This window comes from Arvicola amphibius, chromosome 3 (genome assembly GCF_903992535.2).
Source record: "Arvicola amphibius chromosome 3, mArvAmp1.2, whole genome shotgun sequence".
NCBI classification, from domain to species: Eukaryota; Metazoa; Chordata; class Mammalia; order Rodentia; family Cricetidae; genus Arvicola; species Arvicola amphibius.
Genome location: NC_052049.1, coordinates 145,437,370 through 145,458,634, shown reverse-complemented (window position 1 = coordinate 145,458,634; position 21,265 = coordinate 145,437,370). Strand labels below are relative to the sequence as shown.

The 21,265-nt window shown below is 37.4% G+C and overlaps 1 protein-coding gene across 1 annotated transcript in view; it reads left to right on the top strand.

Moving 5' to 3' along the window:
- The first annotated feature begins 234 nt into the window (after positions 1 to 234).
- The window catches only part of Tinag (tubulointerstitial nephritis antigen), a 95,047-nt gene continuing 74,016 nt past the window's right edge, over positions 235 to 21,265 (top strand). Inside the window, exons 1-3 of the mRNA XM_038324171.1 lie at positions 235 to 589; positions 17,276 to 17,339; positions 17,996 to 18,085. Coding sequence (XP_038180099.1) covers positions 235 to 589; positions 17,276 to 17,339; positions 17,996 to 18,085 — 509 coding nt within the window. The remainder of the gene's footprint in view (positions 590 to 17,275; positions 17,340 to 17,995; positions 18,086 to 21,265) is intronic.

Below are 21,265 nucleotides of genomic sequence, written 5' to 3'. Positions count from 1 at the left end.
ATAAAATATACATTTTTGACTTTAAATTATAGTAGTCTATCTAACACTTATATTATCTTGTGCAAACACCGAAAGTTTTTATTAATGTTTAACCATAAGAAGCTCAAGTAAAGAATCAGTCTCAAGGTCCAGGCTGAGGTGTTCTGGTGATTAGAGATCAGACTTCAAGGGAAAAAAACCTCAAGACTGGAAACAGAGATAGCTGAAAGTGGAAGCTGAACCTTCGTCCAGAGAATGTGGACCGAATATAAGATCTTAATCTTTTCCTATCTGGTGGCAGAACTCTGTGCCAAGACCCATTCCTTTTCGCAAAGAGAAGTGGATTCAGGACCATATTTCCCTAGAAATCACACCATTTCCGAAGGTGCTCGGCACAAAAGGGCCATTTTCCAAGGGCAATACTGTAGACTCTTCGGCTGTTGTGAAGACAGAGACGATTCCTGTGTCACTCCGTTCTATGAAGTCAATGCATTGTGTTACTGTGACAGCTTTTGTGAAAGGGAAAACCCTGATTGCTGTCCTGATTACAAGTCATTCTGCCGTGAAGAGAAAGAATGGCTTCCTCTCAAACAGCCTTCAGATCCGGAAGGTAGGTTTTTGGGAATGTGTTTGAACATTTTCCTAGTCATCAGGTCTGACAGTTTTATCTATCTTTTCTCCTCTCCTCTCCTCTCCTCTCCTCTCCTCTCCTCTCCTCTCCTCTCCTCTCCTCTCCTCTCCTCTCCTCTCCTCTCCTCTCCTCTCCTCTCTTCTCTCTTCCTCTCCATTCTGTCCTTCAGTGGAATGAAAATGATTATTTCAACAATTTTTTTGGCTTTCTAAAGTGTCTTTGGTTCAAATACAGGGCTTCTGTACCACACTGACACCATTGGGAAAGTGCGGGTCTGAGTGTAGTAAGCATGGATTTGGATTCTGTCTTGAAATTTCTTTCAACATACAGGCTGTTTACAACTTCCAGTTATGTACTCATCGTGACTCTCGAGCATTTGAGTGTAGCTTTCATAGAGAATTTTGTGAAGTTTAAAAATCTGATCATTGGACATTCTCCCCATGTAACATTTTGCTTATTGTTTTGTCAGGCTCATGAACCAGTGGCATTAGAGGACATGGTATCAGCAATTCTATTAAAACAAATTAAAGCAAAATAGAACTAGGCACTATCCTTACCTAGGGATAATAAATTCGTCAAATATGGTTTTGTCTTGTCCCACCACGTTGGAAATTTTCAGTCTCCTGGAGAGAGATGTGTGAATATGATTCAGTTGGTAGAATGGTTGCTTAGCTGGGGTTTGATGTCTTGGGTTTGATCACAGGCACCATACAAGTGGACATTGGCAGCACACTCCTGTTAGCCTAGCACTCCAGAGGTAGAGGAAGGACGATGACATGTGCAAGGTGACCCTCAGCTACACAGTGAGACTGAGGACAGAATGAGCTGCATAAAAGGCTAATCTTTATTTTATTTTTATTTTCTAGTTTTCCAAGACAGGGTTTCTCTGTAGCTTTGGGGCCTGTCCTGGAACTAGTTCTTGTAGACCAGGTTGGTCTCGAACTCACAGAGATCCACCTGCCTCTTTCTCCTGAGTGCTGGGATTAAAGGCGTGCACTACCTCCGCCAGGCTATGACAGCCTGTCTAAAATAAAAATCATTAAAGGGAAAGGGAGGTCACATAGACTAGTCTTATGAGCGTCTAAGACCCAGATAGTAAATAGAAATGATGTGTGGGAATGTAAGTAGAATATTGGTATTTACTACCCAGATGTAATTATACAAGAATGGATATTAATCTTCGGAAGTTGCTATAACAAAACGCCATGGACAAATGTACCCTATACACTTCCCTAGATGAAGATCTCATAGTACCACATCTTTTCTTCAGAAGTCTTTGTTTAATCAGAGCTCTGTCACACAATTATAAATGGCTCTAGAACTTGGAGTCTCTAGACGACTAGAACTTATAGTTAGAAGGAACTTTAAGACCCTAATTTAATATGAAGATAGTATTGACTGCTCTTATTTTCATATTAAATTCATTTTTAAGTTTTAAAAATGTTTCTTTCAAAATATATTTATCGTTTCAAATTGTCCACAGAATTTCCATTTAGTCCAGGTTTTCATTTTACCACCAGACTTCTCAGTAAATGATTACTTTATTTTACAAAGTGGCAGATACTCTACTGTGCTTGAGACGTCTAGTCTTCCTTCAATAATTCTTCACGTATCACTGTTGTGTCAGGCAATGTGAAAGGTCTTATTGTTATAACATTAGTCAAATTGGATGGGAAAAGAAAAAAATGTAGGAAATTTACTGAGAGGCTGTAAATAGTGATGTATTCTTTTGAGAAAAAAATGGACTTTTCTATGGACTGAGGAAATAGCTTCAATAATTAAAGCACTTGCCTTGAAAGCCCGAACTCCTGTGTTTGACATCTAGAAGCCAAATAGAAAAACAGGAATGGTGGTATGCGTTTATGGTCTCTTGACCAGAAAGGCAGGGGTAGGAAGATATCGGGGTTCAGTAGTCAATTGTACATGTTCCACAACAGAGACAGACCCTATCTTAAAAGTAAGATGATAGTTCCCAAGGCATGACATTGAGGTTAAACTCTGATCTACACACACACAAATATGCCCATTTCCATGCACACACACACAAATTGAGAGCTGTGAGAATATTAATATGTAGACAGCTATATGCCATCAGTCTCACTGGATGATGACTAAACAAAAACATTCAAACTCTCTCATAATAAAGAATGGGTTGAACTGGAGAAAAGTTTACACAAGAGTGTTACAGACCTGAGTGTGAACACCCTAACACTGTTTAACAACTGGAAGGAAACCACCATTTCTAGAGAGTCATGATGAGGGAATGGAGGGACACAGGAGATCAGTTTGAGAGGTGACTATACATTATTGTATGTCAGATCATTTAGGTCATGTTGGGCATTTGGGATCACACTTGTTTACTAAAAGTTATCAAGAGATGCTACTTTGGAATGGGTATGAAGTGTCTCAGACGTGTAACCATGTAATCAAAGAGCTTCCCATTCTCAGAGGACTCTCACGCTCAGTTGGTGCCATCTTGAAGCTCTTGATTATCTTTAAATATCAGGCCTCAGTCCTAAGTTTTGAGCTTGTTCCTCAACTAACCTGTGCTTCAGACTTGAAGTTGGATGGGACGGTGAGGAAACAAGTGGCATGGATAAGCCTTGCAGTATTAGGACCAGACGCTGTAAGAGCAGGAACTTTGAAGACATGGTCTTACCCTAGAGGAACTCAGAAAAGGTGCGGATACCCGAGGGCAGTATTTGTGAGAGGAATGGACTGAATCAACTAGAACCCAGGACAATAGAACTGAGACAAGAGATAAATGGGTCATCTAGAGGATGAGTGAGCCGCCCGGCAACATTTCAGTGTTTTACGGGGTTGATGAGTTTGTAAGAAACTGTATAGTGCAGAACCAGTAATTAGGCAGGAGGGAAAGAAAGATTAGGTAGGAACACTGAGCACTATGGACAAGTGTTCAAGGTCTTAGACTGCCTGTCTATAGAAAGTGATTTTGCAAAGTGAAATATGTTATTTCTCCTCTGTACCAACTCTGGATGGAGAGAATTGAGTTAATTAAAGTTATTTAGGGTACACTGTATACTTATATGCCATTATAAACCATGTGGACTGATTTTATATATCTGAACTATGAATTTTAAACTTCCTTCTGTTAAAGACAATGTTGGTTTTTGCTATTGTCAGACCGCATGATGTCTAAGGGCCTGGGTGTGTCTGTGCGCATGACTGGACCTCTGTGGTGCCCCTTTCTCGTTATTTATTTCCCTTCTGTTCTTTCCGTAATGAATGGGTACCTGCAACCACAGCAAAGCCTTGGGCAGAGCCTCATGTAAAATTTCTCTTTCAAAAATCAGTCTTAAAAAATTGATAATTAATTTTGATAATTAAAAAATTATCAAAAAATCAGATAAGTTTTGTGTGTTACAGAGGCATAATTAACATTCCTCCATTTTTAGTGTGCATATATGTAAAGGGTTCTCTTAGACATGCTTTCAGAAGTTTTTTGTTATAACCCATAGTAACAAAATTTATAGCAAAACTGGGTTACTATATAGGTTTATAAAAATTTTAAAAATTAATTGAACTTTGCAATTGTTGCAAATCATCCCATTCTGTTTTACTCTATCTTATAAATAATAATGCTTATCTTAAAAATAAAAATGCTTTTCCTGGTCTCAACATACTAAAATAACTTAATTTTATTTAAATTACTCTTTTACAGTGTCATAGTATCATGTACTTTTATCAGAGTCTCCTCCAGTTACCCTCTTGTCTACTTTCCCAACTCACAGAACCTCTTCTTTCCATCAAATTCACCTCCTGTGTTCATGTGTGAGGGCCCACTGTGTTTAGTTACTGTTGCCTTCATTAACTGTTGCTTCAGTAACTTAGTTACTTAGCCTGGGTGTGGATTAATTACAGAAGTAGGGGGTACTCACTAGAGTCTGTGTAGCTGAGGGGACTGTGATTCTTTATCCCAGGTAGACACTGAAGTCTATAGCTCTCAGAGACAATTGGGGGCCTCATGTGTCCTTCCCTGCTCTGTGATAAACTGTTAACATGCCCAGTCTTGAGCAGGTCTCATGCAAGCAGCCACTGCTCCTGTGAGTTTGTGGGTACCACAGACACCACGTCCAGTAGACAGCGAATTACAGAGCTCCTCCCACCTCTGGTTCTTATATTTCCACTTCCTTCACATGTCTACTCCTGAATCTGTATGCCAATAAACAACAAACAACAAACAAACAAACAAACAAAAAAACACAGGGGATCCTAGGACTGGAACACGCACTGCTTCCTGGGGCTCAAGACTGTCTATTCCAGTCTGTTAGTCCCAATCTGGCACCATATACAAATTCATTTACCCAATATTTTAAATACCCAGTATTGCAACCTTTCCTTAGAGGAACAGTAGAAACTGGCTTCTCCCTGATTACTGATGGGTCTGAGCTTCTCTTCCTATCTCTTATTGGACTTTCTTCTCATGATTTGCTTCCGACCATGCACGCTTCTCACTTTGTCTTACATATCTAGAATAGCAAGTTTCCTTTCTCTTTTTTCTTTCTAGGAAGACAGGATAGGTACTTAGTCCTTTAAAATAAGTTACTTTTCACTTAAAACAAGTTAAGTCTATGAGAATAATTGCTTAGGGTTTGTAAATTTTATTTCAGTTAAACTTACTTTTTAAATGACACAAAACATAAATTATAAGTATTAAGGGTGTAATGTGATATTTTGTACACATCTATATTGCACAGTATTTAAATCAAGTTTAGTGTTTATCATTTGTTTATGTTTAAAACATTCAATTGCCTTTCTTCTAGTGAATGTGACATACAGGTACATTGCTTTTGTCTGCTGGACCCCCACTGGGCAATAGCACACCAGGACTTCCTGTTCCTATTTAACTATGATGCAACACCACTGATCAGCACTATCTACATCTCACTGCTCCTCCTCTTTCACATCTCTGGTAACCACAAGATCATTGCGCTTGTCAAGCTTGATATTCTTTTTTTAATTCTTTTTTTTCTCTTTTATTATTATTATTTTTTATTAAAAATTTTGGCCTCCTCTCCGCATCCTCCCCTCCTCCCATTTCCTTCCCTCTCCCCTCACTCCCCTCCCCCTCCCTCTCCAGTCTGAAGAGCAATAAGGGTTCTCTGCCCCGTGGGAAGTCCACGATCCTCCCCACTCCATCCAGGTCTAGGAAGGTGAGCATCCAAACAGGCTAGGCCCCTCCAAAACCAGTACATGCAGTAGGATCAAAACCCAGTGCCATTGTCCTTGGCTTCTCAGCAGCCCTCATTGTCTGCCATGTTCAGGGAGTCCGGTTTTATCCCATGCTTTTTCAGTCCCAGTCCAGCTGGCCTTGGTGAGCTCCCATTAGATCAGCCCCACCATTTCAGTGGGTGGGTGCACCCCTCGCGGTCCTGACTTCCTTGCTCATGTTCTCCCTCCTTCTGCTCCTCATTTGCACCTTGGGAGCTCAGTCCAGTGCTCCAATGTGGGCCTCCTCTGTCTCAGTGTGGCGGTTTCTCAGGAAATTCGGGATCAACCTACCCCGGACCGAGCAATACCACTCTTGGGAATATATCCAAGAGATGCCCTACCATATTACAAAGCATTTGTTCAACTATGTTAATAGCAGCATTATTTGTAATAGCCAGAACCTGGAAACAACCTAGATGCCCTTCAATGGAAGAATGGATGAAGAAAGTGTGGAATAGATACATATTAGAGTACTACTCAGCGCTAAAAAAAATGACATGTTGAATTTTGCATGCAAATGGATGGAAATAGAAAACACTATTCTGAGTGAGACAACCCAGACCCAAGAAGATGAACATGGGATATACTCACTCATAATTGGTTTCTAGCCATAAATAAAGGACATTGAGCCTATAATTCGTGATCCTAGAGAAGCTAAATAAGAAGGTGAACCCAAAGAAAAACATATAGTTATCCTCCTGGATATTGGAAGGAGACAAGATTGCTGGGCAAAAATTGGGAACTTGGGGGTGGGGTGGGATGGGGCTAAGGGGAGATGGGGAGAGAAACGTGTGAAGGGGAGGATGGGGAGAGCTTGGGGGAATGGGATGGTTGGGATACAGAAAGGGTGGATATGGGAACAGGGAAGTATATATCTTAACTAAGGGAGCCATTTTAGGGTTGGCAAGAGATTTGACTCTAGAGGTTCTCAGGTGTCCAGGGAGATACCCCCAGCTAGTTCCTTGGGCAGCTGAGGAGAGGGAGCCTGAAATGGCCAAATCCTATAGCCATAATGATGAATATCTTGCATATCACCATAGAACCTTCATCTGGCGTTGGATAAAGTTTGATATTCTATCCAATAGTAGAGAGTATGTCTCCTCTTACTAAGATTATTATAAGAAGTCTTTAGATAAAATAATTTCACAGTGGCCATATATATTATGCTAATTTATGATTTTCTTGCATTTTTGGAGGATGAGCCCAGGACCTCAGGCATACTAGATAAGGCCTCTACTACTGAGTTGTAGGCCCAGTGATATATGTAGATTTAGTTCTTGCTATCTTAGATAAATGCTATTTTCATATTTGTTCAGATGTTACCTGTCAAATTTCCCAATTCTCTTTTTTTAGAAACAATAATGCAACTAATTATTGCAAGGAAAAAATTACAAAATAAATGTCACAAATAATGAGGAAATGTTAGCTCTATTTTTTCATGACTAGTAACAGGTCCTGTAGATGTATTATCTTCACAACTACTAAATAAGAAGTTCCCTGATAATACTTTAAAAAATATGTGAAACAAACTGTAAAAATGAAATTAATTATTGGAGTCAATGTGATTATATAACAGAAAATACCACTAAGATGGATTACAAGCACTTGAAATCAATGTTTTCACTATGAAATATAAATTACTAGCTACCCATGGGGATCTGGAAGGCTTGGTGATGCTGGGTCTTTCTGCTGGTTGTGAGAATGGGTGCCACTCTTTGGGAATCATGTAGTTTCGACTCAACCCCATCCTACAGTCCCTATTTCTTCCTTGACCCTCTTTTCTCATTCAATGCAATGGCAACTATAGTTTCTGTGATTCGAATTCTGGCTGTGTCCAAAACCCAACTAGCGTAACTGTAGACAGTAGCCCTGGGACACAACTGTATGTATTTTAGGCTTGAAAGGCAGTGATTTCTGGGAAAGTATAAGAAGCTTCAGAGCTCCCTTTGTAGTTGAACTTGTTTATTCTATCACATTGAAATGATTTCTAAAGGAACTATTAAAGTCAAATTACATGACAATCTATATTAATAACTCAATGATAATGTATGGGCTTTTTATAGAGCTCTATGCCCAGAATCGGTCAGAGGTAGGATTCTTTTTGTAAGCATTATCCCAAATAGTATATGTTTGAATGTTGTATATAAGAGAAATTCACTTAATGCAACATGGTAACTTACAACACATAGTAGATGTTTACCAGACCTTTCTAAAATACCATGCTTCTTATTAACCCTTCTATTCCTCTTTCTAATAGTAAGTAATATTATTGAATACTTACTATATTGTATCAAAGTTCCTGTACCCTTCAGGCTTTAATATGTACATTATTTTCTGCCCCCTTGTTTAATGGGGGAGCTACTCTGCATGGATTGTGTAAGTAGCTATGGAAAGGATGCGGTGCTTATTTTCTGTGTTCTAGTTACAGCACGTGAAGATCACCTGAGTACCCTCCTAAATATTGGTTCATTTACTATCAAGTGATTCCCAGAAAGTTTTTATTTTTTTTGAATGACAGATTTATGAAATTAAATAATAATCTTATTTCTGTATAATTGTAAAGAATAAATACATTTTAAATTATTTCTTTCAAGTTTTTGAGAGTATAATATAATTACATAATTTTCTTCTTAGGTTTTATCCATTCAAACCCTTCTATCTATCTCTCTTTGCTCCTGTCTAAATTCATGGTCTCCTTTTTTCATTACTTGTTGACAACTTCTATATCTATATCTGTGTATGTATATGTATACACACATATCTATATCTGTGTATGTATATGTATACACACATATATCTATATCTGTGTATGTATATGTATACACACATATATCTATATCTGTGTATGTATATGTATACACACATATATCTATATCTGTGTATGTTATGTATACACACATATATCTATATCTGTGTATGTATATGTATACACACATATATCTATATCTGTGTATGTATATGAATACACACATATATCTATATCTGTGTATGTATATGTATACACACATATATCTATATCTGTGTATGTATATGTATACACACATATATCTATATCTATGTATGTATATGTATACACACACACGGACACATTCCTAAATACAACCTACTCTGTCTATTGCTACTTCAATGTGTATGTTTTCATGACTATTTGGTATTGGATAGCCAATTGTTGTACTCCTCCCTGGGTATGCCTATTTCTCCTCCTCTCAGCATCTCTTAGTTCTCTATAGATCTGTGTGTAGGGCTGAGGCTTCACAGGCTTTCTCCATTCATGTTAGCATGTCTGTTTGTATCATCCTCGTTAGGCCCATGTCTAGGCAGTCATATTAGTGGGCTTGACATCCACATTCTCAGGAGACAACCTCACAACAAACTCCCTGGTCCTTTGGATCTTATAATCTTCCACCCATCCCTCACAATGGTCCCTGAGCCTGAGGTGTAGGAGTTGTGTTGTAGATATAGTTGGGACTGGGCTCCATCCATAACTCTGCGTTTTCATCAGTTTGGTTTTTCTGTTATGGTCTCTGATGCAAAGAGACATTTGGTAGATGAGGAGGGAAGGCCCAACTTATTGTGGGTCTAAGGACAAATATTTAGAATGAAGTTAGAGGTTATGGTGATTTAGTAGAGTTATGGTTCTCCTTCAAGATCCATTCCTATAGAAATAGATATCTAGAAAATTTTTATGTTTTTGAATGCAATATTCATCAAGTAATATTTTGACATAGTTTTAACTTTTTCATTTGTTTTAGATTTGAGATAATATAATTACAACACTTCTCCATTCCCTGTCTCCCTCTACACCCTCCCAAACACTCCTTCCTTCAAACTCATGGCATTATTTTCATTGTTATTACATGAATGCAATATATACATATTCCTAAATTCTCAGTCCATATGAAGTTTTTTTGTATGTGTGTGTTTATGACTTCACAGCTGACAGTTTGGCAGTGGACAACCAGTTGGCTTCCTCTTCCTTGGGGAAGACCTTTCCCACTCCCAGCTTTCTTTTGTTGCCTATAGTTCTTTATCCATATAATTTTAATGAATAAACAAGTTTTAAGAAGCATGTTTTTTTCATGCATGAGGTAGATGTTAAACTGTGTTAAATAGTGAAAGATAATTTTCTTATTTTCAGGTAACTCATATTTTTTTCAAGGTGACAGTTTGGTAAAAGCTATTGATAGTATTTAAAGCTTTTAGTGTATCCTTGAAGTAAGCACTGATGTGCATAATAAAAGAGTATTATAGTCTTAATTTATATTATATAAATTTATTATATTATATTATTTATATTATAAAGTCTCACCTCTTGAGAAACATATAATCTGTGTGAGTAAGAAGACTGTAGCGTATGAAATGATAAGCGTATAAAATGATAAGTGATATTGAGAACAACCACTTCAGTCTCTGAGAAAATTAAGACTCATGTAAGAGCATGCCTATCTAGGTGCTTGCATTTTTTTAAGTCACAATTTCAACGAAATATAAGTATCTCCTACTTTGGATTGGGTTTTGCTTTGTCTTCCATTCTAGGCTTTAATTCTTGGACTCAGTTAAATCTCTTGCCTCAGTTTCCTGAGTACTAGGGATCCAGGTATACCTTAGTTCAATTTACTATCAGTTTGCATATTAATATTATAAAATAAGTTATAATTCACTCTCTTCTCTTACTGACAAAGGAGACAGGCTTTCACCTTGTAGCCTAAGTTGACCTCTATATATCACACAGGTCTTAAAGTCAGCAAGCTTCCCCACTGAAGCCTCCCTCCTACTCACAGGGATTACAGGTATGAGCTTGTAATAACTGACTCAGCTGCAGTGCTGTAGATACAATAAAGCATATTCAGACTTTTCCTATTTCAAACATGTAGTCCAGTCTGAAAAGTAATTGCTACCTCTTCAACACCCATTTTTCTTTGAGAGGGGAATATTTCAAAGATTTCAACCCAAAGATATATTTTAGGTAGAATTTATGTTTCAGAGAGAACTTTTACTCCATTCATTATGGATAGGAGCAATTAATTACTCATTTCAATTAGTAGCAAAAAGTTCACATTAGACTATAATTGCTCTCAAGAAAGATAATTTTCCCTCGTTTTGTCTTCCTTTGGAAAATAATTTGTTGAAGAGAGCATATACGAAATTGAAGAAATTTGTGAAATAAACTAAAAAAATAGTTATGATTTACATTAATTTTTCATGTGCAAAGCAAATTTCATCTTTGTTTCCAGGTTTTCTCTATGTTGTATGTTTCCTACATTTTTACACAGTGATTTATTAGCTTCACATGACCAAGTTACATGCTGGTTTCTATTTCTGTCCTGAGAAGTGTTTAAATAAAAAAACTTGATATTTTGCATATTTTAAGGAATAAAGATAAATATGTAAAATTTTATATAAGATGGAAGCAGGACATACATTAACTACATCCTTTCCTTCCTTATGTGCAGCATTGTATCTAGTAACTTGAGAATTTCAAATTTCAAATACAAAAAGCAGTGATAGTGACAGACTTTAAAAAACCACCAACATGGGCAAATGGACCACACACACACACACACACACACACATGCACGCACGCACGCACGCACGCACACATACATGCACGCGCACACACACACACACGCACACACACGCACACACACACGCACACACACTCACACACACACGCACACACACACGCACACACACGCACACACACGCACACACACACGCACACACACATGCACGCGCACACACACACGCACACACACACACGCACACACACATGCACGCGCACACACACACACACGCACACACACACACGCACACACACACACACACGCACACACACACACACGCACACACGCACGCACGCACGCGCACGCACATGCACGCATGTGTGTTTATCACTGATATATTTGAATTTTTCATTTGGATGAATTCCTGTATCTCTTTGCAACCTCTTTAACAATATTAGAATGAAGATCGATTACAATCAAATTCTTAAATTCTGCTACACATATCGACCATTCCAAAAAAAAAAAAAATGCATTGGTGAATAAACACGCAAATTCACATAACCTCTCTGAGCTAGGTGAAATTTCAAGTCTTTGTCCTGTTAGGAATTCATTTCTTGAAAAAAAAATTACTGGAGGAATACATGCTCCTGTTACAGAGGTTTTATTACCATTTGAGTAGGTATCAAATTGGAAAATCTTCTTGAATGATGTGACTGTATGCAGGAAAAGACCAATCTGAGGGTATGAGGTCCACAATTGTGTACAATTTGTCCTTAAGGAAATATAGATAAGTATGAACTCTGAGTTGAGAGGTACAATGCGACACTGAAATATTTTAGCTCACCACATAAATTGGACACTATTAACCAATGTGAGCTATTTAGATCCACTGTGCTTATTAACAAGCCACTACTTTTACCAATAAAATCCCATTTTTATATTCACTATGCTAATTCTGGTGCTGCAGATGTGGATAATGTAAGCATTCAAAGCAGCTAGCCTCAAGTCTGGCTTGTTAGAATGCATGCTAGGGCATACCCCTGGGGTGCAGTTCCTGATGACAGCAAGTGACTGCCTTTCCTCTGTGCAGCCTCAGCCCGCACAGATATTTATAACACCAGGTGATGAAGCGTCTTAAACTAAATCACAGATACTATATTATTATCTTTCCTTAAGGCAACAAGACCAACTATTTCCCTCTTCAAACTTTTGATTTACCTAATTCTAGAAGCTTAAAGTTGTAAGACTCCCTTAATTTTAGTAGTCATTAGATTTATTTTTAATTTAATGTAATGTCTTTTGACAAAACTGTTATCTAAATGATATGTAAAAATAATTGGGCGAACTCGCTTGAATATACTTCATATACATTTTAACTGAAAATGGTATTGTTTCCATCATTATAAGATTAGCCCTGTTTTAGTTCCATCTTGGTTCTCATTTCAGTTGAACTGATTCCCTCTTGTGACCTTGGAGTCCTGGAGTACCTTTGTCTTCTCAAGTGCTCCTTTGAATTACAATCCCCCCACAACACACACACCTCAGTCTTCTAAATGCAATTAAAAAGTCTTTTAATTTAATTTTAAGACATTTTCTTTTCTCTGTTCTTTATAATTTTTTTGTTTTCTCCATTTAATGACAAAATATCTGAAAGAATGATTTTGCTTTCTTTCAAGTTCTCATCAACATATTCTGACAGGCTTTCTCTCTTTGCTATTCTTCTGACCCCTTTCTAATGAGGCTGTTGACAACTTCTCCAGCATTGAATGATATGTCCAGATTTTTGCTTTCTTGCTCTTGATCTCTGGCAATGCTATGCATGACTGGCTGTACTGGTTTGTTTCCCATTACTTGATAAGCATTAATGAGACAGCATTAAAAAAGCTTGGAGAAGAAAGGGTTTATTTCATTTGACAACTTAAAATTTATCATCTCAGGGGGTCATAGCAGGCATTCAAGGCAGAAACCGTGAGGCAGCAATCAAAACAGAAGCCATGGAGGAGTGCTATTTGCTGGGTTGCTCCTCATTGCTTTCTCAGTATTTTTTATGCCCTCTGTCTATTGGCACTGCCCACTGTGACCCTCCCACATCAATCATTAATCTAAAATTGTCCCAAAGACGTGCCTACAGGCCACTGTGTTGGAGATAGTTTCCCAGTTGAGGGTTCCTCTTCCCAGATGACCCTGGGTGTGTCAAGTAACAAGAACGACACCACTAGACCCCGTGTCAGCCATTTTGCTCAAAAGAAATTTTTTCTTTCAGATTCAACCTCTATTGAATTCCCTGTTGCCTTACAGGCCATTCATTCTTAGTTTCTTCTGAATGTTTCCCATCTGGTATGCTTTGAGATAAGTCCTGGACAACTTTTTCTTGCTTAAACATACTGCTAAAATAGACATGTAGTCTCAGGTTTCAAGAAATACATAATGTATATTATCATTCCTGGATTTCTATATACTTCTATCAATTACCCTACTGAGATGCCTAGTCTAGATTTAATAGAAATCTAAAGTATACTGAGCAGAACTGAAGCCTTCCTGTGTCTAAGGAAGTACTCTACTTCTGACACATACCTCCAGCCTTAGAAATCTTTATCTCATCCAGTAATAGCTGGACTGATTCATTATCAAAACTACTTCACCTGTGTAGTAATTAAACTCTGTATTTAAAGTCAAATCCCTCTTTTATTTGAGTTTATCTTTTTGAAAAATGCCTGGTCAATGATTATAGGACATTGAACACTTTCCTTATTATCATGATTCATCATTGGTCTCTTTTGGATACTTCACATAACTTTATAAGCCAGTTATCAATCAATTTCAGTAAATAGTTAAGAGGCATTTGGATCTCTTCTTCTTATTTCTCTTCTTTTCTTAAATATTTTTCACTTAGTATATTTTAATCATGTTTCTCATACGTAAATTCCTCTCACATCATCTCTACCTTTGTACCCATCCAACTCGGTCTCTTTGCTTTCTCCCACTGTCAAAAAAAAACCCATAGAAATAGAAAAATCAAAGAAAACAAACAAATACAATAAGACTAAAAATGGTCAAGCTAAACAAAATGAAACAAAAATCTCACATGCAAATATCATGGTGTTCACCTTGTGTTGCCTAACTACTCTTGATCATAGGGCTTGCCCTGAAGTGTGATTGATATTCTCAGTGATGTATCATTGTGGAAAGCGTATTTTTCCTGTGTAAGCAGCTATAAAGTGTAAATAGCTTCTTGGTTAGAGGTGAGCTCTTGTGCCCATGTCCCTCTCAGTGCTGGGACTTGGTCAGGCTTGAACCTGTACAGGTGTTTGCATGCTGCCGTGCTCTCTGTGGATGCATTTGTGTGTTAGTCCTGTCATGTCTGGAAGATACTGTTCTTCTCAAGTCATTCACAACCTCTGGCTCTTATTATCTTTTTGCTGCTTCTTCCTCACAATTTCCTGAGCCTTGAAGGCATTAAGAAAAAGGACTGAAAACTATTCTCTTGCTCTCTGCAAATTGTTCAGTTGTCGGTCTTTGTAGTAACTTTCATCTTTTCTGATGGAGGACTGAGCCAGGAACTCATCTATGGGCAGAAGAATTTGTCAGTAGGAGTCACTGAATTACTATGTTTCTTCAGCAGACCAATAGTAGTGGTAGTAGGTTACTCCTAGGACCATGGCCTATATAGCCACAGGGTTTTGGCCTCATTAACATTATCAGGGTTCCCTCTATTAGAATGGACCTTAAATCCAATCAGAAAGTGGTTGATGGCTACTCTTACATCATTTTGGCAGGCTGCTATTGTAGACTGCAAGTTTTTTGGCTGAGTGACATTGAGCATTACCTTTCTTCTCAGGTAGCACGTGGAGTACCTTCCAGGACAATGAACTCTAGTCAGTAGGGGTGAAGATTCTATTTGGGACACAGCTTGATTCCTCTGTGTTTGATCACATAAGGAAATATTGTCTTCAGTAATAGGGTCTTACGATGTCTGATAAGACTGTGAAGAATGATCGATAGCCTTGGCAAAAGCCTGTGATTCTTGGGAAGGGATCCTTTTGGCTAATGACTCATAAAAGTATAGCCTAGGTCTTGCCCTGTAGGTTTTACTTGGTGGCCTATGATATCTACTTGGGATATTATCTCCCGATATTCAGTATTCATTTAAAATCCTTTCATAAATATTTTAGGAGGCTTCTGTGGTCATAAGTTCCCATATGATTTTTTTTAGCAGAACTTATGTTTATTTAATATACACAAATGATAAATGAACGGAGTATGCTCTGCAAAAATATGAACCTATATCTTTGGGGGTAATGTACTTTATTGATTTTTATTGAACTCTACATTTTTCTCTGCTCCTCTTCCTGCCTCTCCCCTCCTATTCAACCCTCCCCCAAGGTCCCCATGCTCCCAATTTACTCGGGAGAAATTTTCTTTTTCTTCTTCCCATGTAGATTAGAACTATATATGTCTCTCTTATGTCCTCATTGTTGTCTAAGTTCTCTGGGATTGTGATTTGTAGGTTGGTTTTCTTTGCTTTATGTTTAAAAATGACTTATGAGTGAGTACATGTGAAAATTATCACATGTACCTGTATGATTTTTCCAAAGGCTTTCAGTGTTAGTTGTTCCTCCACATAGTCCCTCCTTTACCTTGTCCACATATCCTCTCCCCATTTAGATCCCCTATTCTAGTTTCCTCTATATATCTCCACAATGCTACATTTTATCCCCCTTTTCTTGGAAGAGCCTTACCTCCTCTCCTCTCCTGTCCCTTTCCCAAGTGCCCAACCTCAGTGATTATTTGGACTGTAGCATACATACTGAAATCTGAAAATCTAGAATCTAAATATAAGAGAGAATATGTGATATTTGCATTTGTGGGTCTGTGTTACTTCACTCAGGATGACCTTTTTTCTTGCTTCATGCAAATTTCCTAAGTTTGTTTTTCTTAATAGCTGAACAGTATTCTTTGTGTAAATATACCACATTTTCATCATCCATTGAGCAGTTGATGGGCATCTGGGCTGTTCCCAATATCTGCTTATTATAAATAGAGCAGCAGTGCACATGGATGATAAAGTGTCTTTCTAGAAAGATGGATAGTCCTTTCAGGATGTGCTTAGGAATGTGTCAGCTGGATTAAGAGGTAGATCTATTCCAAGCTTTCTGAGGAGCTACCACATTGATTTCCATAGTTTTTTTTTTTAAATTCAGGATTGTTTTAACTATCTGATATTTTGTGTTTCCATATGAATTTGAAGAATTTTTTTTCAATTTCTGTGAAGAGTTGTGTTGGAGTTTGTATGGGGGTTGCACTGACTCTGTAAATTGCTTTTGATAAGGTGGCTATTTTCACGATATTATGCCTACTAATCCACAAACATTGAGCATCTTTCTATTTTCTGGTGTCTTCTTTATTCTCCAAGGTTCTTGGTTTTTCATGAAAAATGGCTGCATTTTTACTGATTTCATGATTTTTATTCTCATGAGCCAAAACACTGGAGAAAAAGTATTTGTCAGGTGAATTCAGCTAAACTCTATTTTATTGGGTCATTATGATTTTGAACTCAGGTCATTTGTCAACTGATAAGATCTGATAAAAATTTAAAAATAGAAAATACCATAAATTGACTCATGTTTATACACTACCAATTTAAACATTTTAAAAGCAAAGTTAGTGATTAATTTCTTGATAATCTAGTTTTCACTTCTTGCCATCCTATTTTGCAATGTAATGCCCACTGTAAAAACAAAATCTCACAGAAAGAGCATAGAAGAATTTGATATATAAACCTTAACACAAACCAAATGGAGACTGCTATCAGATTGGCACTAACTAGCTTTCCACATTCTGTCAACTAATGACCATCATAGATGGCTTGTCATGTGAATATGGTTTTTTCAGTTCAGAATTTTCACTTGTTTGCTTGTCCTGTGATCAGGTTGCTCCAGAGGTAACCGACATTATGAAGAAGGATCAGTAGTGAAGGAAAACTGCAACTTCTGGTAAGGAATCTAAGCGGCGCGGAACAGAGCTCTATCGTCTGAGTATTTCTTCAGGAATGAGGACAGCTTCTAATTAAAGCATACATTTAAATGCATCTAGACAAAAAAAATCACATGCTGTAAGACATTCATTTTCAGAAGCATGAAACTAATTTTGGAAATGTAATTATGTGTGTATTTAATGCAAGCCTTAAATTGGATGTTTTATAGAAAGCCTTCTCCATATATCAAGTACTCATTAAGCATATTCTAAATTATATATGTTTTGATAGACTGCTAACAAAGTGTGGTTTTGTTTTTTGGGATTTTTTGAGCACAGTAAGTACACATGAAAACATGCTGCTTAAATTGTATTAGCTTGCAGGTACAATTTCAAATATATGTATATCAAAACTATATTTTAATTTGCTTTTAAACTTCAGTGAATATGGGGTCATGCATTATGTAGTTACTTCAGGGGATAAGAGCACATTGACTAGCACCTAATTCAAGCTTTATGATTTATTTTCTCCAACAATCAAACAACAACATGGCTAACATTAATCAAGAAATTTGTCCCATGACTTACTTAACAATGTAACAATAGTAACTCTTGTTCTGGAAACATATTCTGTAAAGATCAAAGGACTTTTGTAATTTTTTTTTTGTCTTTATAGTACATGCTCAGGACAGCAATGGAAATGTTCCCAGAATGTGTGCCTTGTTCATCCAGAGTTCATTGACCACATAAATAAAGGGGACTATGGGTAAGTTTATCTTTCAGTATAGGACTCTTGTTCTCTCTTACTCAGAAGACATACTGTGTGTTGTTTACTTCTAACCATGGCTATTAATTATAGAGAAAGATTGGGAAAGAAAACGAGAGTTTTAGAAACATGTGCATTTCATGTGTACAAGGTGAACATTAAATGGTTAAAATACAATGTGTAAGATGAACGCATAGGTGTTAGCCTTAGAGCACTAGGAAATATCAGTGCCGTTGTGTGGTGGTGAGATACTGAGAGAACATGCGTAGCTCATGTGATAGGTAAAATTAGAAAGCTGAAAAGGTTGATGCAGTTTAATCATTTCCTCCCTGTTGTTGCATTAAGCAAGCCAAACCATGCTCAGCTTCCCTAGGTAGAGTGTGAACTCAAGTCAGATGGTGCTCTGCCTTGCCAACACTGTAGTGTAGCACTAATCACTAATCTACAGTTTCTTGGAAAGGACTGACATTCAACCAATTTTACTTACATTGACATCAAACGGTATGTGGAGGTGTGCTATGTTGCTAGCAATTTTAAGATAGAAAAATGACCAGGAAATGTTAGGGAAAAACTGCGCTCAGCTGAAGACTATTAAATTTGGTTGCTTCTCCACTTACATATATGGGAATCTGCTGTAGGCACCCACATTTGCTTTTATTCCAGAACTGAATGAAAGGTAATAGCTTGGAGAATCTATGCCTTAACATTTTTTCCACTGCCACTTACCAGTCTATATGCCATCGATAACATTATTGACATTCTGCAAAATGCCAAACATAAAAAGACCATGTTGAAGCAACTAGAAAAGTGAAGTAATACATTTTTAAGGACCTTTTGAAAATGACAATTTTAGAAGTCTGTGTGTGTGGATTAGGGTGGGAGTAGGACTGTTGTGATATTCATGCTATAGCTCATGTCTGATATTAAAGCAAAACTTGGAGAGTGGGCTTTCTCCACCATGTAATCCCCTGGGATTGAGCTCCCTATATCAGACTTGGTAGTAAATTCTGTTACCTCTTGACCTATCTTAAAGGCCCCTGAGATACATTTTTTAAAATATAAGTACTATTTCTTTCAGGTATAAAATTTTATGTCCCTCAGGACAATGCTAACACTGAATTTCAATGTACCTAAAGTATTTTCTTGGAAGACACAAAGTACAGAAAGTCACATTTTTTGACATTAGCATTCTAAAGTCATTCTCAAGCTCTCTATGTGATGTGTTTGTTTAACCAGTGTTTTAGGTGATAACTTGATGACATTTGAGTATTTCTAGGGAAACCAATTATGGTTTCCTGTGCGGAAATTATATCCAAATCACTGAAAAGACATAACAAACACAAGAGTATGTGTCATCTTGATAAATGACCCTAGTCAGTGTTCTTAAAGGATTCCAATGCTGTACCCAAGCTGGACAAATTTCCCAGAAACCATAAGAGAACTGCACAGCTTCCAACTGTTCCAGCATGCACGGGAGCCACTGTTAAGCAGGGTGGAAATCAAGCACTCTTAAGAACATGGGTATCTTTAGGCAAATGCCTTCTTGGAAGTAGAGTTTTCTTTCCCTTATTTGCTTGTTTGAGTATAATGGAAAGTTATTTTGAGGCATAGGCTTTCTACTTTTGTAGAAAACATTAGTATATGTGTTTTTACAAGTATATAAGCTTTGCTTCCCCAAATCTTCACTGTATATTAAACTCAGGTCTGTATTGATTGTACATAATATACTACAGTGCATATTTATCCAGTTGATTTATTATTTATTTATTTATTTGTTTGTTTGTTTATTTATGCAGCAACATTTTGCTGCATAGTGCAGGCTGACAATCTTTCCTGTTCACCCTCCCAAGTTCTGGTATTACAGGCTTAAAACACTCTGTCTAACATCTCTGTATTATTTTTCACGGCAATGATTAATGAAAAATGTCTTTCTTTCATGACATTGCAGAAAATATAAACAAATATTTTTGCCTCAAATTAATTTACCCTCTACTTGAAGAGCCAACATATCATACCATTGTAAAGGGACAGTACATAAAGCCAAATAAAGTTTTACAAAAAATCCTGAGTGAGAGAGAACAAATGGAGATTTCCACCTGCCATATTTATCTGAGGTTGCGAAGCAAACACTCCAGACTCAACACTTTCAAGCTACAACCTCAATCATGCTTGGTAGCTCAAGCCTACAGTCCCAGTAACTGAGAACTGAGGCAGGAGGATCACTGTGAGCTTGAGGTCAGTCTGAGTATTAGATACCAATCTGGGCTACAGATTGAGAGACTCTGCCTAAGAAACTAAACTAAACTAACAACACAGCACAACAAAACACATTCTCTTATTTATACCTGTCAACAGTTTGGAATGAATTCAACTGGGGCTTTTCATTTGAAAGTTTTATTAGTTCTTTGTATATTTTATATGTACTTTGATCATATTCAGTTCTCCCCAACAAATCTAAAATATTCTTGGCCATGTAGTCTTCTACTGGAGAGTGGTGGTTGACTTACAAGGAACTATGCTCTTAGGGAAAAGTTTCTTCCAATACCTAACAATTGCAAATAGCTCCACAGCGAGGGGTCAGACTATGTGGCCATCACCTCTCTCCTTGTTGAGGTTTGGTCTGTTTTGGGCTTTTGTGGGTTTTGTTTATGCTGTTGAAATTCTGTGAGTTCATGTGTACAATTGCCCTTCTGTGTCTAAAGATTATGTTTTCTTGTCACTATCCCTTGCTCCTGGCCCTTCCACTCATTCTCCTCTGTAGTAATCCCTGAAACTTGGAATGCGGGTTGTAGTATGCTATGTTTCCTTTGGTGTTGAACATTCTGTGTAGTCTCTTATTTTCTGTTCTTTGACCAGTTGTGAGTTATTGTCTTAACCACAATCCACTGCAATTAGGAACATCTCTCATGAAGAATAAGAGAAATATTAATCTTTACATATAAGTCATTATGAGTCAGTTTAATACCAAGTCCATTAACAAAATTTCTAGCTTTTTTATCTCCTATGGCCTATGATCTGCTTAGTCATAGGTTCTGAGTCTGAGTATGATGTTAGATGTGGGTTTTATCATGTGGAATGCAACTTAGACCCAAGCAGAAAGTGATTGATTACTCAGCTGATTTTTTTTTTGCACCACTATCATATCAAAGAGTGTGTCTTGCCAGGCCAGCCATTAGGGTA